This window comes from Trichosurus vulpecula, chromosome 9, assembly GCF_011100635.1.
Source record: "Trichosurus vulpecula isolate mTriVul1 chromosome 9, mTriVul1.pri, whole genome shotgun sequence".
Taxonomy (NCBI): Eukaryota; Metazoa; Chordata; class Mammalia; order Diprotodontia; family Phalangeridae; genus Trichosurus; species Trichosurus vulpecula.
In genome coordinates this window covers 154,295,691-154,311,963 of record NC_050581.1, presented here as the reverse complement: position 1 = coordinate 154,311,963, position 16,273 = coordinate 154,295,691, and the positions used below count along the sequence as shown (strand labels likewise).

The 16,273-nt window shown below is 52.6% G+C and overlaps 2 protein-coding genes across 4 annotated transcripts; one reads left to right on the top strand and one right to left on the bottom strand.

The window, feature by feature from the left end:
- Positions 1-417: 417 nt before the first annotated feature.
- On the top strand, positions 418-3,254 carry OGG1 (8-oxoguanine DNA glycosylase). 2 transcript variants are annotated; one of them, XR_005009143.1, is made up of 6 exons: positions 418-575; positions 740-969; positions 1,056-1,235; positions 2,020-2,201; positions 2,368-2,670; positions 2,830-2,879. XR_005009143.1 is itself a non-coding variant. In XM_036738811.1 (6 exons), exons 1-6 carry the CDS (start codon positions 469-471, stop codon positions 2,971-2,973), a joined length of 1,203 nt encoding a protein of 400 aa, XP_036594706.1. In that variant the 5' UTR covers positions 418-468; the 3' UTR covers positions 2,974-3,254. The 2 variants fall into 2 exon arrangements, 1 of the variants encoding a protein (XP_036594706.1); XM_036738811.1 differs by having other exon boundaries at positions 2,368-2,518; positions 2,621-3,254.
- On the bottom strand, positions 3,206-16,273 carry CAMK1 (calcium/calmodulin dependent protein kinase I). 2 transcript variants are annotated; one of them, XM_036738813.1, is made up of 12 exons: positions 15,644-16,273; positions 12,492-12,609; positions 10,272-10,403; positions 8,239-8,313; positions 7,638-7,776; positions 6,518-6,644; positions 6,275-6,350; positions 5,839-5,951; positions 4,688-4,766; positions 4,512-4,599; positions 3,957-4,083; positions 3,206-3,876 (listed from the first exon to the last, which is right to left on the bottom strand). In XM_036738813.1, exons 2-12 carry the CDS (start codon positions 12,575-12,577, stop codon positions 3,797-3,799), a joined length of 1,122 nt encoding a protein of 373 aa, XP_036594708.1. In that variant the 5' UTR covers positions 12,578-12,609; positions 15,644-16,273; the 3' UTR covers positions 3,206-3,796. The 2 variants fall into 2 exon arrangements, with proteins under 2 accessions (XP_036594708.1, XP_036594707.1); XM_036738812.1 differs by having other exon boundaries at positions 3,206-4,083.

Sequence of the window (16,273 nt, the reverse complement as noted above, 5' to 3'; positions counted from 1 at the left end):
AGTGGGCGAGGACTCTTTCCGGTAGTGGAGAGTCTCGGATTACAGAAGTATCACGTGAGCGGAACGCCTCGCGCGCTTTTGCAGCGACTTCCGGCTTTGTGCAGCAAACCGCTACCCCGATGTGAAAAAGAGACTGGGCAGTGAAGTGGGGCGGGTGGGGCGGGGCCTGCGTGCTACGGGGGAACAGTGCGAGGCTTTGATAGGAAAGGACGTTGGCCAATCATGAGCCGGGGAAAGTAAGCGCTCTTCCCAGAGCAGTGGGCAGGACGAATCCAGAGTAGGCGGGGCTTTGCGTGTACGCTGTCTTTAATGGACAGGCCTTTGCCCAGTGAAATTCAGAGTGGGTGGAACGTTAGGGAGAGGCGGGGCCGGGGGGGGGCAGGTAGAGGCGGTCTTTAAAGGGCCGGTGCTCCAACCTCGCCTTATCGGGCGGTACAGTGGGTGTCCCTCGGTCTCACCTCTCTGGGCATGCAGCATCGCACCCTCGCCTCGGCCCCTGGCCTGTGGGCCTCCATCCCCTGTCCCCGCTCCGAGCTGGACCTGGACCTGGTACTGTCCTCGGGCCAGTCCTTCAGGTGAGCAAGGGCCTGGTAGGGCGCCTTCGCAGTCCCACGTGCGCCGGGGGTCACCTGGAGTCTCGGGAGTGGGGAGCCGTCGGGGAGGGACCCCCCCACACACACCAGGTGCTGGAGGTGAGCCTCGGACTCAGCGGGCGGCCTTCATCCTCTCCTTGGCCCAGGTGGAGAGAGCAGAGCCCGGGGTACTGGACGGGGGTCCTGGACGAGCGGCTGTGGAGTCTGACCCAGGCGGACGGCCGGCTGCACTACACCGTGTATGGGGAGCCGGCCGGGCCCGGGGCCCCAGAGACCCTGCGCCGGTTCTTCCAGCTCCACATCCGCCTGGCCAACCTGTACCGGCACTGGGCCTCCGTGGACCCTCACTTCCGGGAAGTGGCTCCGAGGTTCCCCGGTAAGCGGGGGCCGGGGCGCCGGGAGAGCGGCAACCGAGGACGGCTCAGCCCTGGTGAAGACCCTCCCTCCTTCCCTCCCCCGCAGGAGTGCGACTGCTCAGACAAGACCCCGTGGAATGTCTGTTCTCCTTCATTTGCTCCTCCAACAACCACATCTCGAGGATCACCGGCATGGTGCAGCGGCTGTGCCAGCACCTGGGGCCGCTGCTGGGACGGCTGGACGGCGTCTCCTACCACGGCTTCCCCAGCCTTCAGGCTTTGGCCAGTGAGCCCGCTTGAAGCCCCCTTCGCTCCCCACTCCGTGGATCCAGGCTTCCCGGCTAGAGCACCTCTCACCACTACTGCTGCTGCTGCAGCCCCCTAGGCTGAGCTGCCCACTTCAGTGCCCTGTACCCATCCTGGCACCCATTAGGCACACATCCACAATCCAGGCACCCTGTCCACCTCCAGAGCCTGGCGCTGTGGAAGAGCCCCTGTGGTGGGGAACCTGCGGCCTTGAGCCCACTCGTGGCCTTCTAGGTCCTCAGGTTTTTTGACCGAGTCCAAGTTTTACAGAACAAATCCTTTTATTAAGGGGATTTGTTCTGAGAAGTTTGGATTCAGTCAAAGGGCCGCACCTGAGCACCTTAGAGGGTCACATGCAGCCTCCAAGCTGCAAAGCTTGGGTTTAAATCCTGGCTCTGCTCCTTACTATCTGCCTGACTTTAGTCATTTTGCCTTTCTATACCTTGTTTGTCATTTATGAGAGGAAGGAGCTGAGCTAAATGATCTCTAAATCTGAGGCTTTGATTTTCCCCAAGCCTTCCCAGACTAGGCCCTCCCACTCCATCACCCTTAACCCACTACTTCTCGCTTTTAACTTGTCTCTTGAAGGCCTTGTGTCTTTTCATACCCTTGTTCCCCTTTGAGGCTGTAAATTCCCTAGTCACAGATGGAGGGAAGGAGAAATGGGGGTGATGTGATGTGAGGCATTTGTTTCCCATTTGGGCATCCGTCAAGCCCAGGATGTGGGGTATTAAGCTCATCATGTTGCCCAACTCTACCTGCAGAAACTGAGGTGGAGCCTCAACTTCGGGAGCTGGGTTTTGGGTACCGTGCCCGCTTTGTGAGTGAGAGTGCCCGTGCCATCCTGAACAAATGGGGAGGACCCAGCTGGCTACAGCAGCTACGTTCAGCATCCTACGAGGAAGCCCAACAGAACCTCTGCTCACTGCCTGGGGTTGGGGTAAAGGTAAGGCCTGGAAAGATCACCAGTGTCCATCACCTCCCTGGCGCCACACATACGCTCTGCCGGACTAGGGCATGGCCTAGAGAAAAATAGAGCTCATAGGCGAGAGATTTGGGGTAAGGTGAGGAGTCATGAGGAGCAGACTGGATCCTGAACTGCTGTGTTAAAGGTGGCAGACTGTGTGTGTCTCATGGCCCTGGACAAGCCCCAAGCTGTGCCTGTGGATGTCCATGTCTGGCACATCGCCCACCGGGACTATGGCTGGCAGCCCACTTCCAAGGGTCAGAAGAGCCTGAGCCAGAAGGCCAGCAAAGAACTGGGTGAGCAGAGTCTCAGGGCTGGGTGAGGAGGAAGGCAGAGGGACCAGGGAGGGCATCATCAACAGGAAAGGGGCAGATTCAGCAGCATTCCTTCTACTTCAGGAGACTTCTTCCGGAGCCTGTGGGGTCCATATGCTGGCTGGACTCAAGCGGTTAGTGTCTTATTCCCCCTGAGTTCCCCCAGCCTTTATTCCATCAAACCACACACACCCTCACACCCTCATTGCATTTTTCCTCCACCCCCTACAACTCTGAGCCCGATGGGCTTGCCCTTCAGAGAGAAGACCCTCTACCCCACCTCCTTTCCTCAGGTGCTGTTCTGTGCAGATTTGCGACAGGTCCCCAAACCACAGATCCTCCAGGCAAAGGCAAAGCCTCAAAAGCGCAAAAGGGGGGCCTCTGAGGAGAACAGGGGCCCAGTGTCAAGGCAAGAGGACTCTGGAGACCCAAGGTGACAGGAAACTGTCTCCCTCTTCAGTAGCATCAGAGATCCTAGCCCCTCACCAGGGAAAGATCCCTTCCTCCCCTCTCCCCTGCCCTACCCACCCTTGGGTTTGGGGGTTCCCTGACTTCCAGCATCTACCTCAGGGCACTTTAGTTCCCCACAGCAGATGGTCAGTTGTGCACTTTTGGGGAAAGGTAAGGATTGGGAGGTGCCCACCAAGCTGAAGGCATGAAACAATCAAATGGTTTTAACCTCTTCCCTTTAATAAAAGAATGAACAATAAAATAGAAATATTTGTTTGGAAAATGGTTGGATATCTTGACCAGAGCATGGGGAGAAATGAGGAGCACTGAAAGAGGAAGATGGCCAAGTGATTTCCACCTTCAGCACCCCCATGTCTCTTCTTAGGGCCTGGCTCCTGCTACAACTTCCCTGCTTTGCTCCCTGCCCTTCCCAGAGGTCAGGGGGACCAGGGTGAGATGCTAGAAGGAGGATCAGGAAAAGGATCCAAAGCTAGGACAGACAGGGTTACAGAAGAGGCCAGTCTTGCCCTTCAGGGGAGGCATCAGCTGAAGTGGGCTCATGAAGAGCCCTGGGAAGGGAGAAGAGGAGGCAGCTTCCCTGGGGAAAGGACAGGAGGGGAGAGCAGAGGGTGTCTTGCCCCTTCCCAAACAGTGAGCAGCTCGAAGCCCTACTGCCCTGCAGCATCCTTTGAGGCATGATGGCTTCTCTTTGGCAGGTTCCACCAGAGCCCCTTGCCCAGGAGCTCATCATCCACTACCACTACTGCCCTCTCCAATTGCCCAGCCCCCAGCAGCTGTGGTGAAGGCTGCTCAGAGCTGAGGTGGGTGAGTGGCCAACAACTTCAGGGAAGACCCTGCACAGCAGTCCCTGCAGTAGCCAATGTGGGGACCTCTCAGGGGGTAGGGAGGTGTCAGTAATGGAAGGTGCCTCTGGGACAGTCAGCCTCCCTTCCCCACACTGTTGCCTCACCCCTGCCTGTCTCAGGTGCCAGCAGCTCCCCGTGGCTGGTGGTTTGGCCAGGGCCAGGTCCATCCTGGCTGGTACCCAGCTGAAGCCTCCTCATGTGCCGCACCACTGCTGTGGCATTGAAGGCTTGCTGAAAGGGAATAAGCCATGGAGGAGGTTAGGGGACTGACCCCAAAGGTCCACCAGCCTGGGCTGGGTGCCCAAGGAGGAGTGAGGGAAGAATATGGGGAGCATTAGATAAGACTATAGACTGAGAGGTGGCACTCTAGTCTGAGGAGGCCCAGAGAGGTGGGGGGACCCCAGATCCCTTGGCTCTAGGGCTGACCCTGTTTCCACTGTGCCATGCTGTTTCCCCAGTGTGGGTTGGGAGGCTAGAGGGAATGGGAATGAGGAGGGACTTATGCTGCAGCATAAGATGACCTTGGACTGGCAGAAGAACACATAAGATAGGCAGAGGATGAGGCTGATGTAACAAAGAAGGAAGCTGGGGCAGAGGGAAGGGCCACAACTGGAGGTGTAGAGAGGCCAAGGATTTGAGAGGAGGGGTTGCAGCCTCACCTTCCATTTGCTCTTGGCAAAGTTCTTCTTGATCTGCTCACTGACAGACTGGTGGATGTTCTTGTCCAGTGCCGTGTCCCCTGCAATCCTGAGAGAAGATGGGGGAGGGGAGCTGGTGAAGGAGGCTCCAGAGGTTTGGGGGCAGAGCCTGGAGACAGGGTTGGGACCTTCCTCACCATGGGTGCTGCAGGGCTTGCTCACAGGTGAACCTCTTCTCAGGATCTTTTTCCATCAAATGTCGGATAAAGTCCTTGGCTTGGACCCCGAAGCAGGACAGAGACAGAGAACGCAATTCAATTTAAATTGCCCACTACAGACAGAGCACTCACAATGAGACAGAGACCATAAGGGTCAGTGAGTTCTGATCATGACCCCAGGCCCAGTCTGGGCTCCTCTCTGCACTCTCCCCTGTCCACCCACCAGTTGATCAGTCAATAAACAGGACCAGATACGGGGCAAAACCACAAAGGGGAAATTGTCAGTGGCCCTTACTCTTGCCCATCCAAATGACCATCTCCTCCTGCTCTTCTGAAAGGTTTAGAGACGCTTCTCCAGACGAGGGAGAAAGATGCCCAAGAATAGTTTAATGTATTGTCCCCTTTCGGTGACATTTGAATTTTAAGAGGGCAAAGATTGGAACTGAACGTTTCACATATCAGACCAGCAGGAAAGGGTGGGTTTTTTTTTTTTTCTGGATTTTAAATTCAGAGGTGGAGTGAAGCAACTGGGGATATTTATACTAAAGAAGACTGAGGGAGGAGGGGAATGGTAGGGGTCTTTGAGTATTGGAAGGACTGTTAATTAGATTTGCTCTTCATCACCCAGAGAACCAGGTGGAAAATGCAAGAGGAAAATTTAGGCTGAATGTCAGGAAAAGCTTTCTAATAATTAACCTTATCTCAACGTGAAATGGGATGCCTTGAGAAGTGGTAGGTGCCACTTCCTTGGAGATAGTCCAAGTAGAGGCTAGATGACTGACTGTATGTCAGGTATGTTCTGGAAGGGATTTCCTTCCTGTGCAGTTTAGACTAGATGGTTACTGATGGTCAATGATACGATTGGGGGACAGGGGTTAGGAAGCCTCTCCCACCAACAGCTGCAGGGGGTCTGAGATTTCTTGTGGACAGTGTCTACAATGCATGGCAGGGAGAGGCAGTCCCACCAGAGCTTTAGCAAGGTGCACAGGGGCAACATGTCTGGGCCTGAGAGTAGACCCAAGAGGCAGGTTGGGATGGCAGCGAAATGGAGAAGAGAAAACAGGACAGGAGGGAGGTGTGAAGCAAAAATGGAAGGTCAGGGGAGAAGGACCTGTTCCCAGCATCAGTACCAGAGTCGGAGATATCATCCCAGTAAGGAGAATCAAACTCATACTCGGCCTTCAGTATCTGCTCAAAGAGTTTGGCATCATTCTCATCATAGAAAGGAGGGTAACCGCAGAGTCTGATGGGGGAGGAGGAGGAAGAAGGAAGAACGATATGAATCCCTGACATTCCTTTACACTTCTCCCTTTTTCTTTATCCCATTCGACCCTCTCAACTGTGAAGCAAGGTAGGCACAAAATATCATCGTACCCATTAAACAGGTTGTGAAATAGGACTAGAGAGACCACTAAGTCTTGTCCAGTAAGTTATAAGCAAAGCTAGAATTAGAGCAAGTTTTCTTAACTCCCAAGTCTAGTGTTGGAAAAAAAGGAGGAACCACATTGGCACTGCCGCCATGCTCCCTTCCCCACCCCTCAACCCGTACCTGGGCCCTTCACTCACAGGATGTAGGCGATAACACCAATGGACCAGCAATCCACAGCCTTGCTATAAGGTTTCTGGGCCAAGACTTCAGGGGCTGCAAAGGTGGAAGAGATGGCAGTCATGATAGGGTGAGGGCGGAGGGGAGCCCCGCCACGAGAGCTGCACCCATTCCTCCAACCTTTGGATACAGGATTTATAGCTCCCCTCAAATCACGCTCCCTTTCTACCCTGATCTCCGCCCTTAGACTGCTTCATTCCTACCTACGTATCCTGGTGTGCCACAGGCGGTGGAAAGCACACTGCCTGAGCCTTCCATCTTGGACAGCCCAAAGTCCGAGATCATGATCTTGGAATCTTCCTCCAGGCTGTAGTAAAGCAAGTTCTCTGGCTTTGGGAGGAGAATAACAATAGGACATTTGCATATGGCTTTCTCATCCATGCTTTTGCCTATGTTATCTCACAGAATCTGATTTGGAAAGGACTTCAGATAACAAGAGCCCCCACCTATAGCATTGCTAAAATATATTCATACCCCTAGTGATGGGGTGCTTACTAGCATCTAAAGCAGCCCCCCATTTTAGTCTGCCCATGACTGTAGCCTGTTGAGATCTTTTTGCATCCTGAATCCTCCATATTAACTCTCCTTCCTAGATGATGTCATTTGCAAATCTGATAAGCATGCCATTTATATCTTTATATAAGACACTGACAAAATGATCTCATTCCATCTTCACAATAACCCTGTGAGGTAGGGCAGGCACATATTATCCCCACTCTACAAATAAAGAAACAAGCCCTCAAAGGTCACATCATGGCCAAGCCAGGACTAGAGCCCAGGCCCCCTGATTCCCTGTTCAATACCCTTCTCACTACCTTATTCTTTCCCCCAACTTTCCCCGCTCTGATCCTCTTATCCCTTCCCCCGGTCCATTTCCCTGTCACCCCTTTCCTTCAAACTCCCCCATGGTCTTTCTTTTTAAATTAATTACATTTTAATTTATTAATTTTAAATCAAGTAGTTTTTTTCTTTTTAAATTAATGTTTTAGTGATGACTTCTGTTTTTACATCAAAGTTATTTCCAGATATACCCCCACTACCCTCCACCCACGTACCTACTAAATAAGCCTTTCTCCTTAACAAAGAAAAATAAATTAAGCAAAACCAACTAACACAGCAATGATACCTGATATCAAAGGAAACATCCACATCTCCCACCACCACCATCACCATCACCTCTCTAGTGAAAGGAGGTGGGGCAAGAATTTCCCCAACTCTTCTCCAAGGCCATGATTGGTCATAATTATACATCATTCAAGCTTCCTCACTTCTCTAACCCTTCCTCACTGTGCCCCCCAAAACACACAAAAAACCCTCTCTCACCTTGAGATCTCTGTGTACAATGCCCATGTCATGGAGGTACTTGACAGCATTAAGCACCTGGCAGATGAGTCGGCTGGCATCCCGTTCTGTGTAGAAACCCTTCTCCACAATTCGGTCAAAGAGCTCACCCCCAGACACCCTGAAGCAAAAGGAGCAGGGTAGAGGCAATGCCTTCCCCAGCTCTCCATGACACTCCCCTCCCCAGGGTTCATTGGGCCCTCCTCTCTCTCTAAGTGCCCTTGGAATCTCTTAGAACGCTAATGAGAGGAGGGCACCATCAGAAGGTTAGAGGGAAAAGGGAAGAGGCAGGATAAGGACAATGCCAAAGATGCTCAGGTCTGAACTGAGGCAAGATTGGGGCCAAAGAGAAGATAGGGCAGGAATGGGGTCATGGAAAGATGTGGGATCTGTGGCAGCAGTGACAATGTGGGTGTCCAGAAGCTGAGAAGGAAGGGACAGATGTCCTGGTCAGGAGTGATGCCAGGAAGGAAGGTGGAAATGTCTGAGACGAGAATGGGGTCAGGAAAGGGGGGAGTCACTAGAGCAGGAATGAGGCTGAAAAGGAAGTAGGGGGAGGGTCAGGGGAGGGCTGGGTCCTCACAGCTGCATGATGAGGTAGAGGTGCCCACCACATTCATAGATGTCATCCAGGGCCACAATATTGGGATGTTTGATCCTAGAAGAAGAAATGAAAGGGAAGGGAAGGTTCAGAACGGAGCGAAGGCCCAGAGGCCTCTCTCCACCCCCTACCCAAACTTGGAGCTAAGGACCATGCCACTCCAGGAAACAGGAACAGGGTGATACTACCCACTACCAATTACATCAACATGTTTGAGGACCTACAAATTTTGGTGATGTGAGTGTTGCTTCTGCCAACTCAGGTCACAACCCTAGTTGACTTGGGAGACGAGCTTTGAAGAGTTGCTGGGGCCAAAAAATGAAGACATTGCCTGGCTGGCCAGACAACAGACATACATAAAAACCTACATGCAAACAGTATGTTGCTGGGCTTGCATTCAAAGCTTCTCCAATTTGGTGGGATCTGCCAGTTTATACTCAGCAGGCTCAGCCTTGGATGACCCAGGACCTCTTCATGCCACCATGAAGAGGCATGGAGGTCACTAGTGGAGAATAATGCTTAAAACCAGTATTTAAGATCACTTTGGCACTTAAAAATGTGATTTAATTGAAATTGTTTCAAGTTAGGCATCCCCTTCTAGGCAAGAAGGAAACAAGCCTGTATGAAGCACCTACTATGTGCCAGGCTTTGTGCTAAGCACTTTGCAAACATGATCTCATCTGATTCTCACAGCAACCCCGAGAGGCAGGTGCCGTTCTTCTTCTAACTTTATGGCTGAGGAAACTGAGGCCAACAGAGGTTAAGTGGCTTACCCAGAGTCACACAACTAGGAAGTGTCTGAAGCAGGATATGACCCCAGGTGTTCTTGATTCCAGACCCAGCCCTTCTGTCCACTGTGCCCCCTAGCTGCCTCTACCAATGCAGATGGCAGTTGTCCTGCAGTTCACAAGTTTGGAGAGCTGCCTGTGGCAATGAGGGGTTGTACCTTTGCCAAGATGATATAGCTGGGATGTGTCAGAGATGAGACCAAGGCTAGCTCTGTATCAACCATACCACAATGCCTGGGATCCTCTGGATTGCCTCTCAAATACTTTATTTTATAGTCCGGCAATAATACACTAGGCAAACATCTGAGGCTGCTGGAGCTTATTCTCCTTCCCCAGCACTGTGTGACTATTGAGTCCAGAATTAGGGATTCAGCCAGCCTTAGACAGGGGTTTGACTCAAGGAACACCAGGACTGCTAGCCTATTTACCTGACTGTGTTGTAACATCAAGTTAAGGAGACCAGATTAATCTGGGCAACAGTGGAGGAAATGATCCCAGTGCTGGCTTCATCATCAGCACCATCAGAGAGGATGAAGCCCAGATGGGCTCAGGGCAGAAGCCGAGGTACGGGGCCTGCCTCATGGTCTGATGTCTGATGAGCAGGACACCCAGAGAGAAAACCTGGGGACTACCAGGAAATGCAGGGCCCTGGCACAGGGCCTGAAACCACAGGCCAGAAACCCAATGATGGGAAAGCTAAGCCAGGAGTCGGCCCTCCTGGGATTCTCAGGCAGCAGACAAAGTCAGGATAATCAATCAATCTAAAGAAACCCAAACAAAATCCTTCTTCCATTTACTAGCTTTGTAACTCGGAGCCAAGTCCCAAACTCACTGAGTCTCAGTTTCCTTCTCTGTAAAATGGGGACAATAGCAGCCACTTCACAGAGAAGCTTCAAGGTGATAATACACAGTAAGTACTTGGCATACTTTGAAGCCCTCTATAAATGCCAGTTATTATTGTTGTATTTGCTATTCACGGAAGCCGTCAACTACTTGATCGACAACTGGGTCCTCGGTTCAGACCCCAGCATTACTGACATCCTTCAGGCCCAGAATGGTCAGGGCAATGATGATAAATAAGGCATTGCTGGGTTTGGGCAAAGTTTGTCCACGAGAGGACAAATATGGAGTGGCCAGACTCAGGCAGAGCCAGCCCAGGGATGGAGAAAGGCACAGGGGTAGGGGTGGGGGCGAGTCCCCATATGAGGCAGCCCATCTCCCACCTACTTGTGCAGCACGGCAATCTCATTCTCAATGCTGCTCTCCTTGCCCTCCAAGGCTTTCTTGGCAATACATTTGATGGCCACGAGTTTCTGGGTGGTCTTTTCTTCAGCCAGTATCACCTCAGAGAATGCTCCCCTGTCAGGGAAAAGAGGGGTGAATGGTGAGGTAGGGTAGGGAGAGAGGAAGTGAGGAATACTTCCAAAAAATCTGGGCCATTGGCATAGCCTGGCTCCCAAGCTCATGTAGGTACCTCCTTCTAGACAACCCTCTAAGTCATGGGACCTCAGGGCCATGAGCCTCCCCACCCTGCCCCAGTATCCAAGAGGCCAAGGGAAGCCTCAGCAAGGGGAGACAGAGAGAGGGACAGTCTTGTCCTAAGGCCATACTTTTAACCTTCCCTGGCTGGGGCTGGACAGTTTCCCAAGGTCCTTGTGAATAGTAAGTCTTAGCACACAGGACCTGGAATCAGGAGGCTTGGGTTCTAATTCTGGAGCTTGGCCAGCTTGCTGAGCTTCTCAGACTCTCATTTTTATGTTACATAAAATCGGGGTAATGATTTATACGGGCCCTATCTGCCAGGAGAGAAAGAATGGGCAGAAACTTTGAAATGCATTTTGGGAATGTGAGCGACTATAATCATTATCCTCTCCTTCCCAAAATTCAAAGGCCCCAACCCTTTCTTCCCTTCAGCATGCTCTCTGTACCCCCCTGCTGGGGAAAAAAAACCCAACCCTGCTATCAGCACAGACTCTGAGAACATCATTCATACTAAGAAGTAAAGGACTTACAACATCTTTAATGTGTGACCCTTCTGAGGGGAAAAAGGCATTATAACAGGAGACAAGAGGACCAAAGAATTAATGTCTATCAATGCAACAAGAATGTAGAATGAGGAATTTAGGGGTTATGGGGAGGATCTTGGCTGCCCTGAAATCATATCTCAGGCTGCCTTTGTGGATGAAGCAGAAAGGGGAAGATCTTACAGCTTCCTCATCTTGTCTCCCCCCGCCACACACTGCCCCAAACCCCCGCTACTATTCTTGCCTGGCTTGCACAGAGTAACAACTGAAGAGCAAGGTGATGGAAGAAGGTAGGGGCACCCAGGGGGTGGGGGCAGCTAAGAGCCTCAGAAAGTTCTGAAAAGACTTGGAGGCAGTAGAAATCAATCCTTACACACAAGAGAATCATTTCTGGGAACGAAGCTGGACTAAGGAAGGGGAGGCTGGAGACCATCTGAGACTTGGGGGCCACAGCTGAGTTAAACAGAGATGACAAGACCTAAGGTTTCTTTTCTCTTACCAGCCCAAATTAGACAGCATCACTTGTGGTCCTCATGCCTCAGGAACAGGCAGATCCACTCATCTGCCACCAGCCAAAGGCCATTTGCTAGCCTAGCCAGACAGGACAAGTGCCTATTCCACATTTCCCATCTCTCAGTACAAGACTGAAGCTGTCACAAGCCAGGCTCAATGTACTTTGAGCACTGGCTCTTCCCACTGTCCCTACAGGGGAAGCCAGAAGGCAGTCACCCCTACCCTCAATCTTCCCACTCCTCCCCCACTTCCTCTTTCCTTCCATTCTCGGACTGATACCAAGAGCTGTTGCAAGAACTTCTGAAGGCTTCTCTCTTCCACTCATTTCTCCCTTCTAACCAACTCTAGCCTTAAAGCTCTTCCCAGACCCTAGCACAGAAAGGGCCTGGAGTGGAGAGGAGAGCCTGGATTTAAAGGGGGAAGGGGCTACACTGGCTGCTTGGTAGGGATGGGAATGGAAAGCAGCCCTGACCTGGCATTCTCTATGGTCCCTTCTAATACCTTGTAAAGAACCTTCATTTGGATTCTTCATTTTCCTCTCTCCCCTCTCTCAATCCCCACCCCCACACCAGTCGGGCAGGACAAGGAGTGAGGTCTCCCACTGGCCTACAGATGTGTCCATGGGCAGTTCCATGGGCGGAAGCTAGCAGGAAACAGCTGAGGGGCTGGTCCAGAGAAAAACTCTGTTTTCACTTCCGGACAGCCTAATTCTGATGCCCAAGGCTCAGGCTGGGGGAGGTAAGCCCCCTTAGCTCTTCCCCTAGGTTTCTGATGCATCCCTTGCAGGCCTACCTAGGGATGAGTTTGAGATTTCATCCCAGCCCCTCTCTGTCTCCCTGCCTGCTCTTAGCACCAGCCCTGCTTCATCTGAAAGAGAAGGGGTGGGGGGCAAACGGGAGGCATCACTTACGTGCCCAGGACATCCCGGAATTCATAAATGTCCCGAATGTCATCCGCATGCTTTTTCCAGGTGGGTCCTTCCACTTCCCGAGGCATTGCCCACTGCCCACTAGCTGCAGCCAGGGTTCCTGGGGGTGGGACAGCTTGGGCTCAGGGGGAGCATGGCCCCTCCAAGCCCCAACTCCTGCTTTCTCTTTTCTAATTCTAGACCAACCTCCTTCCCATTCCTTTCACCTCTTCATCCCTTGAATAACAGGAACTCATTTCTTCCTCTAAAAAACCAGGGGCCCAGATCAGAGCTCCTAATGTCACACACACACACACACACACACACACACACACACACCCCACTCCATAATTCACAATGTAATGATGGGAACATTCGGAAGGGGCCAGAGAGATGACTGGTGAAGTTCTGCTGGGGTGGGAGGGTCCTTGATCACAACACTGATCCCCTGGGGGTATGTCTGGGGTATCCCCTCCTCCTCTCTCAGAAAACAGGTTCCCTGCTCCCTCTGCCTCCAGCAATATTCTCAGCCACATTTTTAAATAGCTCCAGTTGCACTGTTGCCATGACAACAGCAGCCACATCTGGAGCAGCTGGTACTCCCTCATCCTCCCACCTCTTCTGACCATCATCCCCTACTCCTGCCCCACCCATGGCAGATTCCTGGACCTCTGGGCCTTGTCCCCAACCCCTGCTCTTAGATTCTGGCCTAGAAGAGCCCCTCACCCCTCCTTGATTTCCACTCCCACCCCATCCCCGATGCACAGCTTCCAGCTCAGACTGGCATGAGATTTGAGGTTCCAGGGTCCTCTTGCATCACGCCAGGCTGGGTTCCTGCACTTAATACTTGATCTAATGCCCTACCCTCCCTTCCCCAGCAAGGGGCAGAGGATCTTTATCTCCATCAGCTTCCACCCAACCATCTCAAATTCATCCTGAGCCCCCACCCAATGCACATCCCAAATCTAGGAGTCCTCCTAAGTAAGATCCATGGAGGATAGAAAGTGAGTAGTAAATTCAATTCTCTAGTTGGGGAAACTGAGACCCTGCACTATATAAAAGTTTAATTCAGTGTTTCCCCAGGAGGTTCGATAATGAGTCTCAGTTCTGCTCCCTGAGCCAGAAGGGGACTGACCTGAGAAAATATAAGATGGAAGGGTGACACCCCATGATAATATGAGAACTCTAGGGAAGCAGCAAAAAGAACTCTGCACCTCAGCTTTCTCACCTGTAAAATGAAGGGGTTGGACTAAATGATCTCTAGGGCCCCTCCTCTCTTTTCCATTCTCTGAATCTATGCGAAACAGGAGACCTATCACTAGATCTCAGTTTCCTCATTAAGAAAAGGAAGTTGGATTGTATGATCTGTAAAGTCAAAGACCAGAATTTTACAAACCTCCCAGAATTAACACTTTGATTCTACAGGGGACCCCTGGACACCCAGGGATCCAAATATCTTTTCCCAAGAGAAAAGGGGCCAGGAAGAATAGGGTAAAAAAGAAGTGTAAAGGGTGGAGCTTCCCGGACTCTGGTCCCACCCTCAGCCCCTCTGGCCACAACTTGATTCTCTCAGGCATCAGGCAGGCTTCATAGTGCAGGCCAGGCCAGAACCTAAGTTTGGGTGGCACTATTGGGCTGACCACCGCCCAGGGAAGCCCAGATGTTCAAGTATCAGGAACCACAAGACCGACACAAAAGCAAGGTCCTTCCTGAAGTCAAGGCATTATCCATGCCTTCCTCACAACCTTCCACTGCTACCCCTCTGTATGGCCAACTTTTCAACAGACTCCCCAAAGCCCAGAACATCTCTAACGCAGAGAAAGCCCAGCCCTGGTGGAAGTTCTGGCAATAAAGAAGTCCTTTTCCCTTGCCATGCAAAGTCCCGCTCCCCATCCCAGGCTCCACAGCCAGAAAGGGGAGGATGAAACTTTTCAAAGATGAATGATGGCCAAATCATTGAGCTCTGTGAAAAGTCTTCTAATACACAGAGATGCCCTTCCACAGGACAGAGCCACAAATCTAGGCACATAGCCTAACCCCTCAACACCTGCACACTCAGATATGACCCCAAATCTAGATATACCCTTGTACTCCAACACCCACACAGACACACACACACACCTCCAACAAGAGATGTACATCCCTATACTCCAACACTCACATACTCTTCCAGTTGGACACACCCTAACACTCCTATAAAAGAGGGGGAGGGGTACACTATATGATAGCTCATCTCATCTATCTGGACACCCTATGATCCTCCTGTAACCCAGACACACATACCTTCAATAACCATATACCTTCCCTTGCAAACATCCCACTAACACATACAATCTGACACACATTGAATCTTATCCATCCCTTAGGTCTTACACACAATACAAACATAGAGCAATATTCGTGCAAAATGCTGACTCTTGTCTAGGGAAAGGGAGCAGCTACCCCAGGCCCAGAGATCAGCACACTCATCCAAGGGAGAACCAACTACCTAGTGCAGCCCTGCCAGAGAGCAGATTGACCCTGTGGGTTTGAATCCAGAGGCAGAAGTGTGCCAGGGCCGGCACACCTACCCCTACCCCTACCCCACTTCAGTTTGTCATTAGATAAAACATCACAGTCACTCCTTCCTTGGGGATTCAGACTAGGTCCTCGGGGGATCTCTTGGGAAAGGCTAAGGAACTACAGTCCTCTCACCTTCAACCCAGAGACACACCCTACCTCCCCACCCCCCAAGCCCCAACCTCTGCTGGGACTAAGAACAGGGCCTTTGTTCGGAAGGGAAGGCTAGAGGCAGGGCCGATAGCTGACAAGCGGCAAAGTGCCACACAGGTGGCCCTAGACTGAACAGGTGTATATGTTTGGGAGCCCCTGAAGTAGAGGTGGAGGGAGGGGCAGCTGTGGAGGAGGGAGGGTACCACCTGCAAGGAAACTTCCCCGATCCCTCACTCAGGGACTCGGAGCCTAAGTCTCCTTTCTGCCGCATAACCCCTTCCTCAGCAATTCAGGGATGGGGCTCAATTCAGGGCATAGGAGGGGAAATGAGGGTCGAGTCTCCCCTCGGAGCCTCAGGGGAGGGGCCAGGTGAGGCCAGAGCGCAGGCTCCCTCAGACCTTGCCCCGGACTGGGGGTACCCAGGCTGACCCCCTCCCTCTTACCTGAGGCTGCCCAGCAATGGGAGGGGGGGAGGTGGGGGAGCGGCTCCTTGGGTCGCTCGGGCCCCCACCCCCACCGCCTCCCGAGGCCGCCGCTGGCCCTGGCCCCGATCTCCGAGCCGCGCTGCTCCCGCTTGCCCGCCTTGGCGCTCGCCCTACGCTCCTTGCCGCCGCCGCCTCCTCCTTCTCCTCTTCGCTCTGGTCCGGGGTGCTCACAATCAGCGGCAGTGGTGGCTTCTCCTCCGCCTCCGTCGGCGGCCGGACGCTCGGCGGGTTTGCTCTGATGTCAACCGGGCGGAGGAGGAGTTTGTGCGGCCGCAGGAGGGGAGAGGAGAGGAGGGAGGAGAGAGGGAGAGGAAAAGAGAGGAGAGGGGAGGGCAGAGGAGGGAGCCGAGGGGAGGCGGGGCGCGGAGAAGCCCCTTTAGAACGTCAGGCCGGGAGTGGGTACAGGTGGGATGCGCAGCGAGAGCCGAGGACCTCGAAACATGATTGGGGGCGAAAGAAGGGGTAACTGCCTCTCCAAAGCGTGGAACGGGCAGCTCTGCAGGGGAGCTCCTGGGGCTCAGAGAAGGGAAGAGACTTGTCCAAGGTCGCACAGGTGATAAGTGGCAGAGCGCCCCTTCATACTCGAAC

Bases quoted from the DNA above. Each gene is read 5' to 3' on its own strand.
- OGG1 (XM_036738811.1), top strand. From the start codon at position 469: ATGCAGCATCGCACCCTCGCCTCGGCCCCTGGCCTGTGGGCCTCCATC. The intron at 970-1,055 runs GTAAGCGGGGGC...CCTCCCCCGCAG, and splicing joins AGTGGCTCCGAGGTTCCCCG to GAGTGCGACTGCTCAGACAA. The intron at 1,236-2,019 runs GTGAGCCCGCTT...CTCTACCTGCAG, and splicing joins CAGCCTTCAGGCTTTGGCCA to AAACTGAGGTGGAGCCTCAA.
- CAMK1 (XM_036738813.1), bottom strand. From the start codon at position 12,577: ATGCCTCGGGAAGTGGAAGGACCCACCTGGAAAAAGCATGCGGATGAC. The intron at 7,777-8,238 runs GTGAGGACCCAG...CTTTTGCTTCAG, and splicing joins CTCTACCTCATCATGCAGCT to GGTGTCTGGGGGTGAGCTCT. The intron at 4,084-4,511 runs GTGAGGCTGCAA...ATTCCCTTTCAG, and splicing joins TTGCCAAGAGCAAATGGAAG to CAAGCCTTCAATGCCACAGC.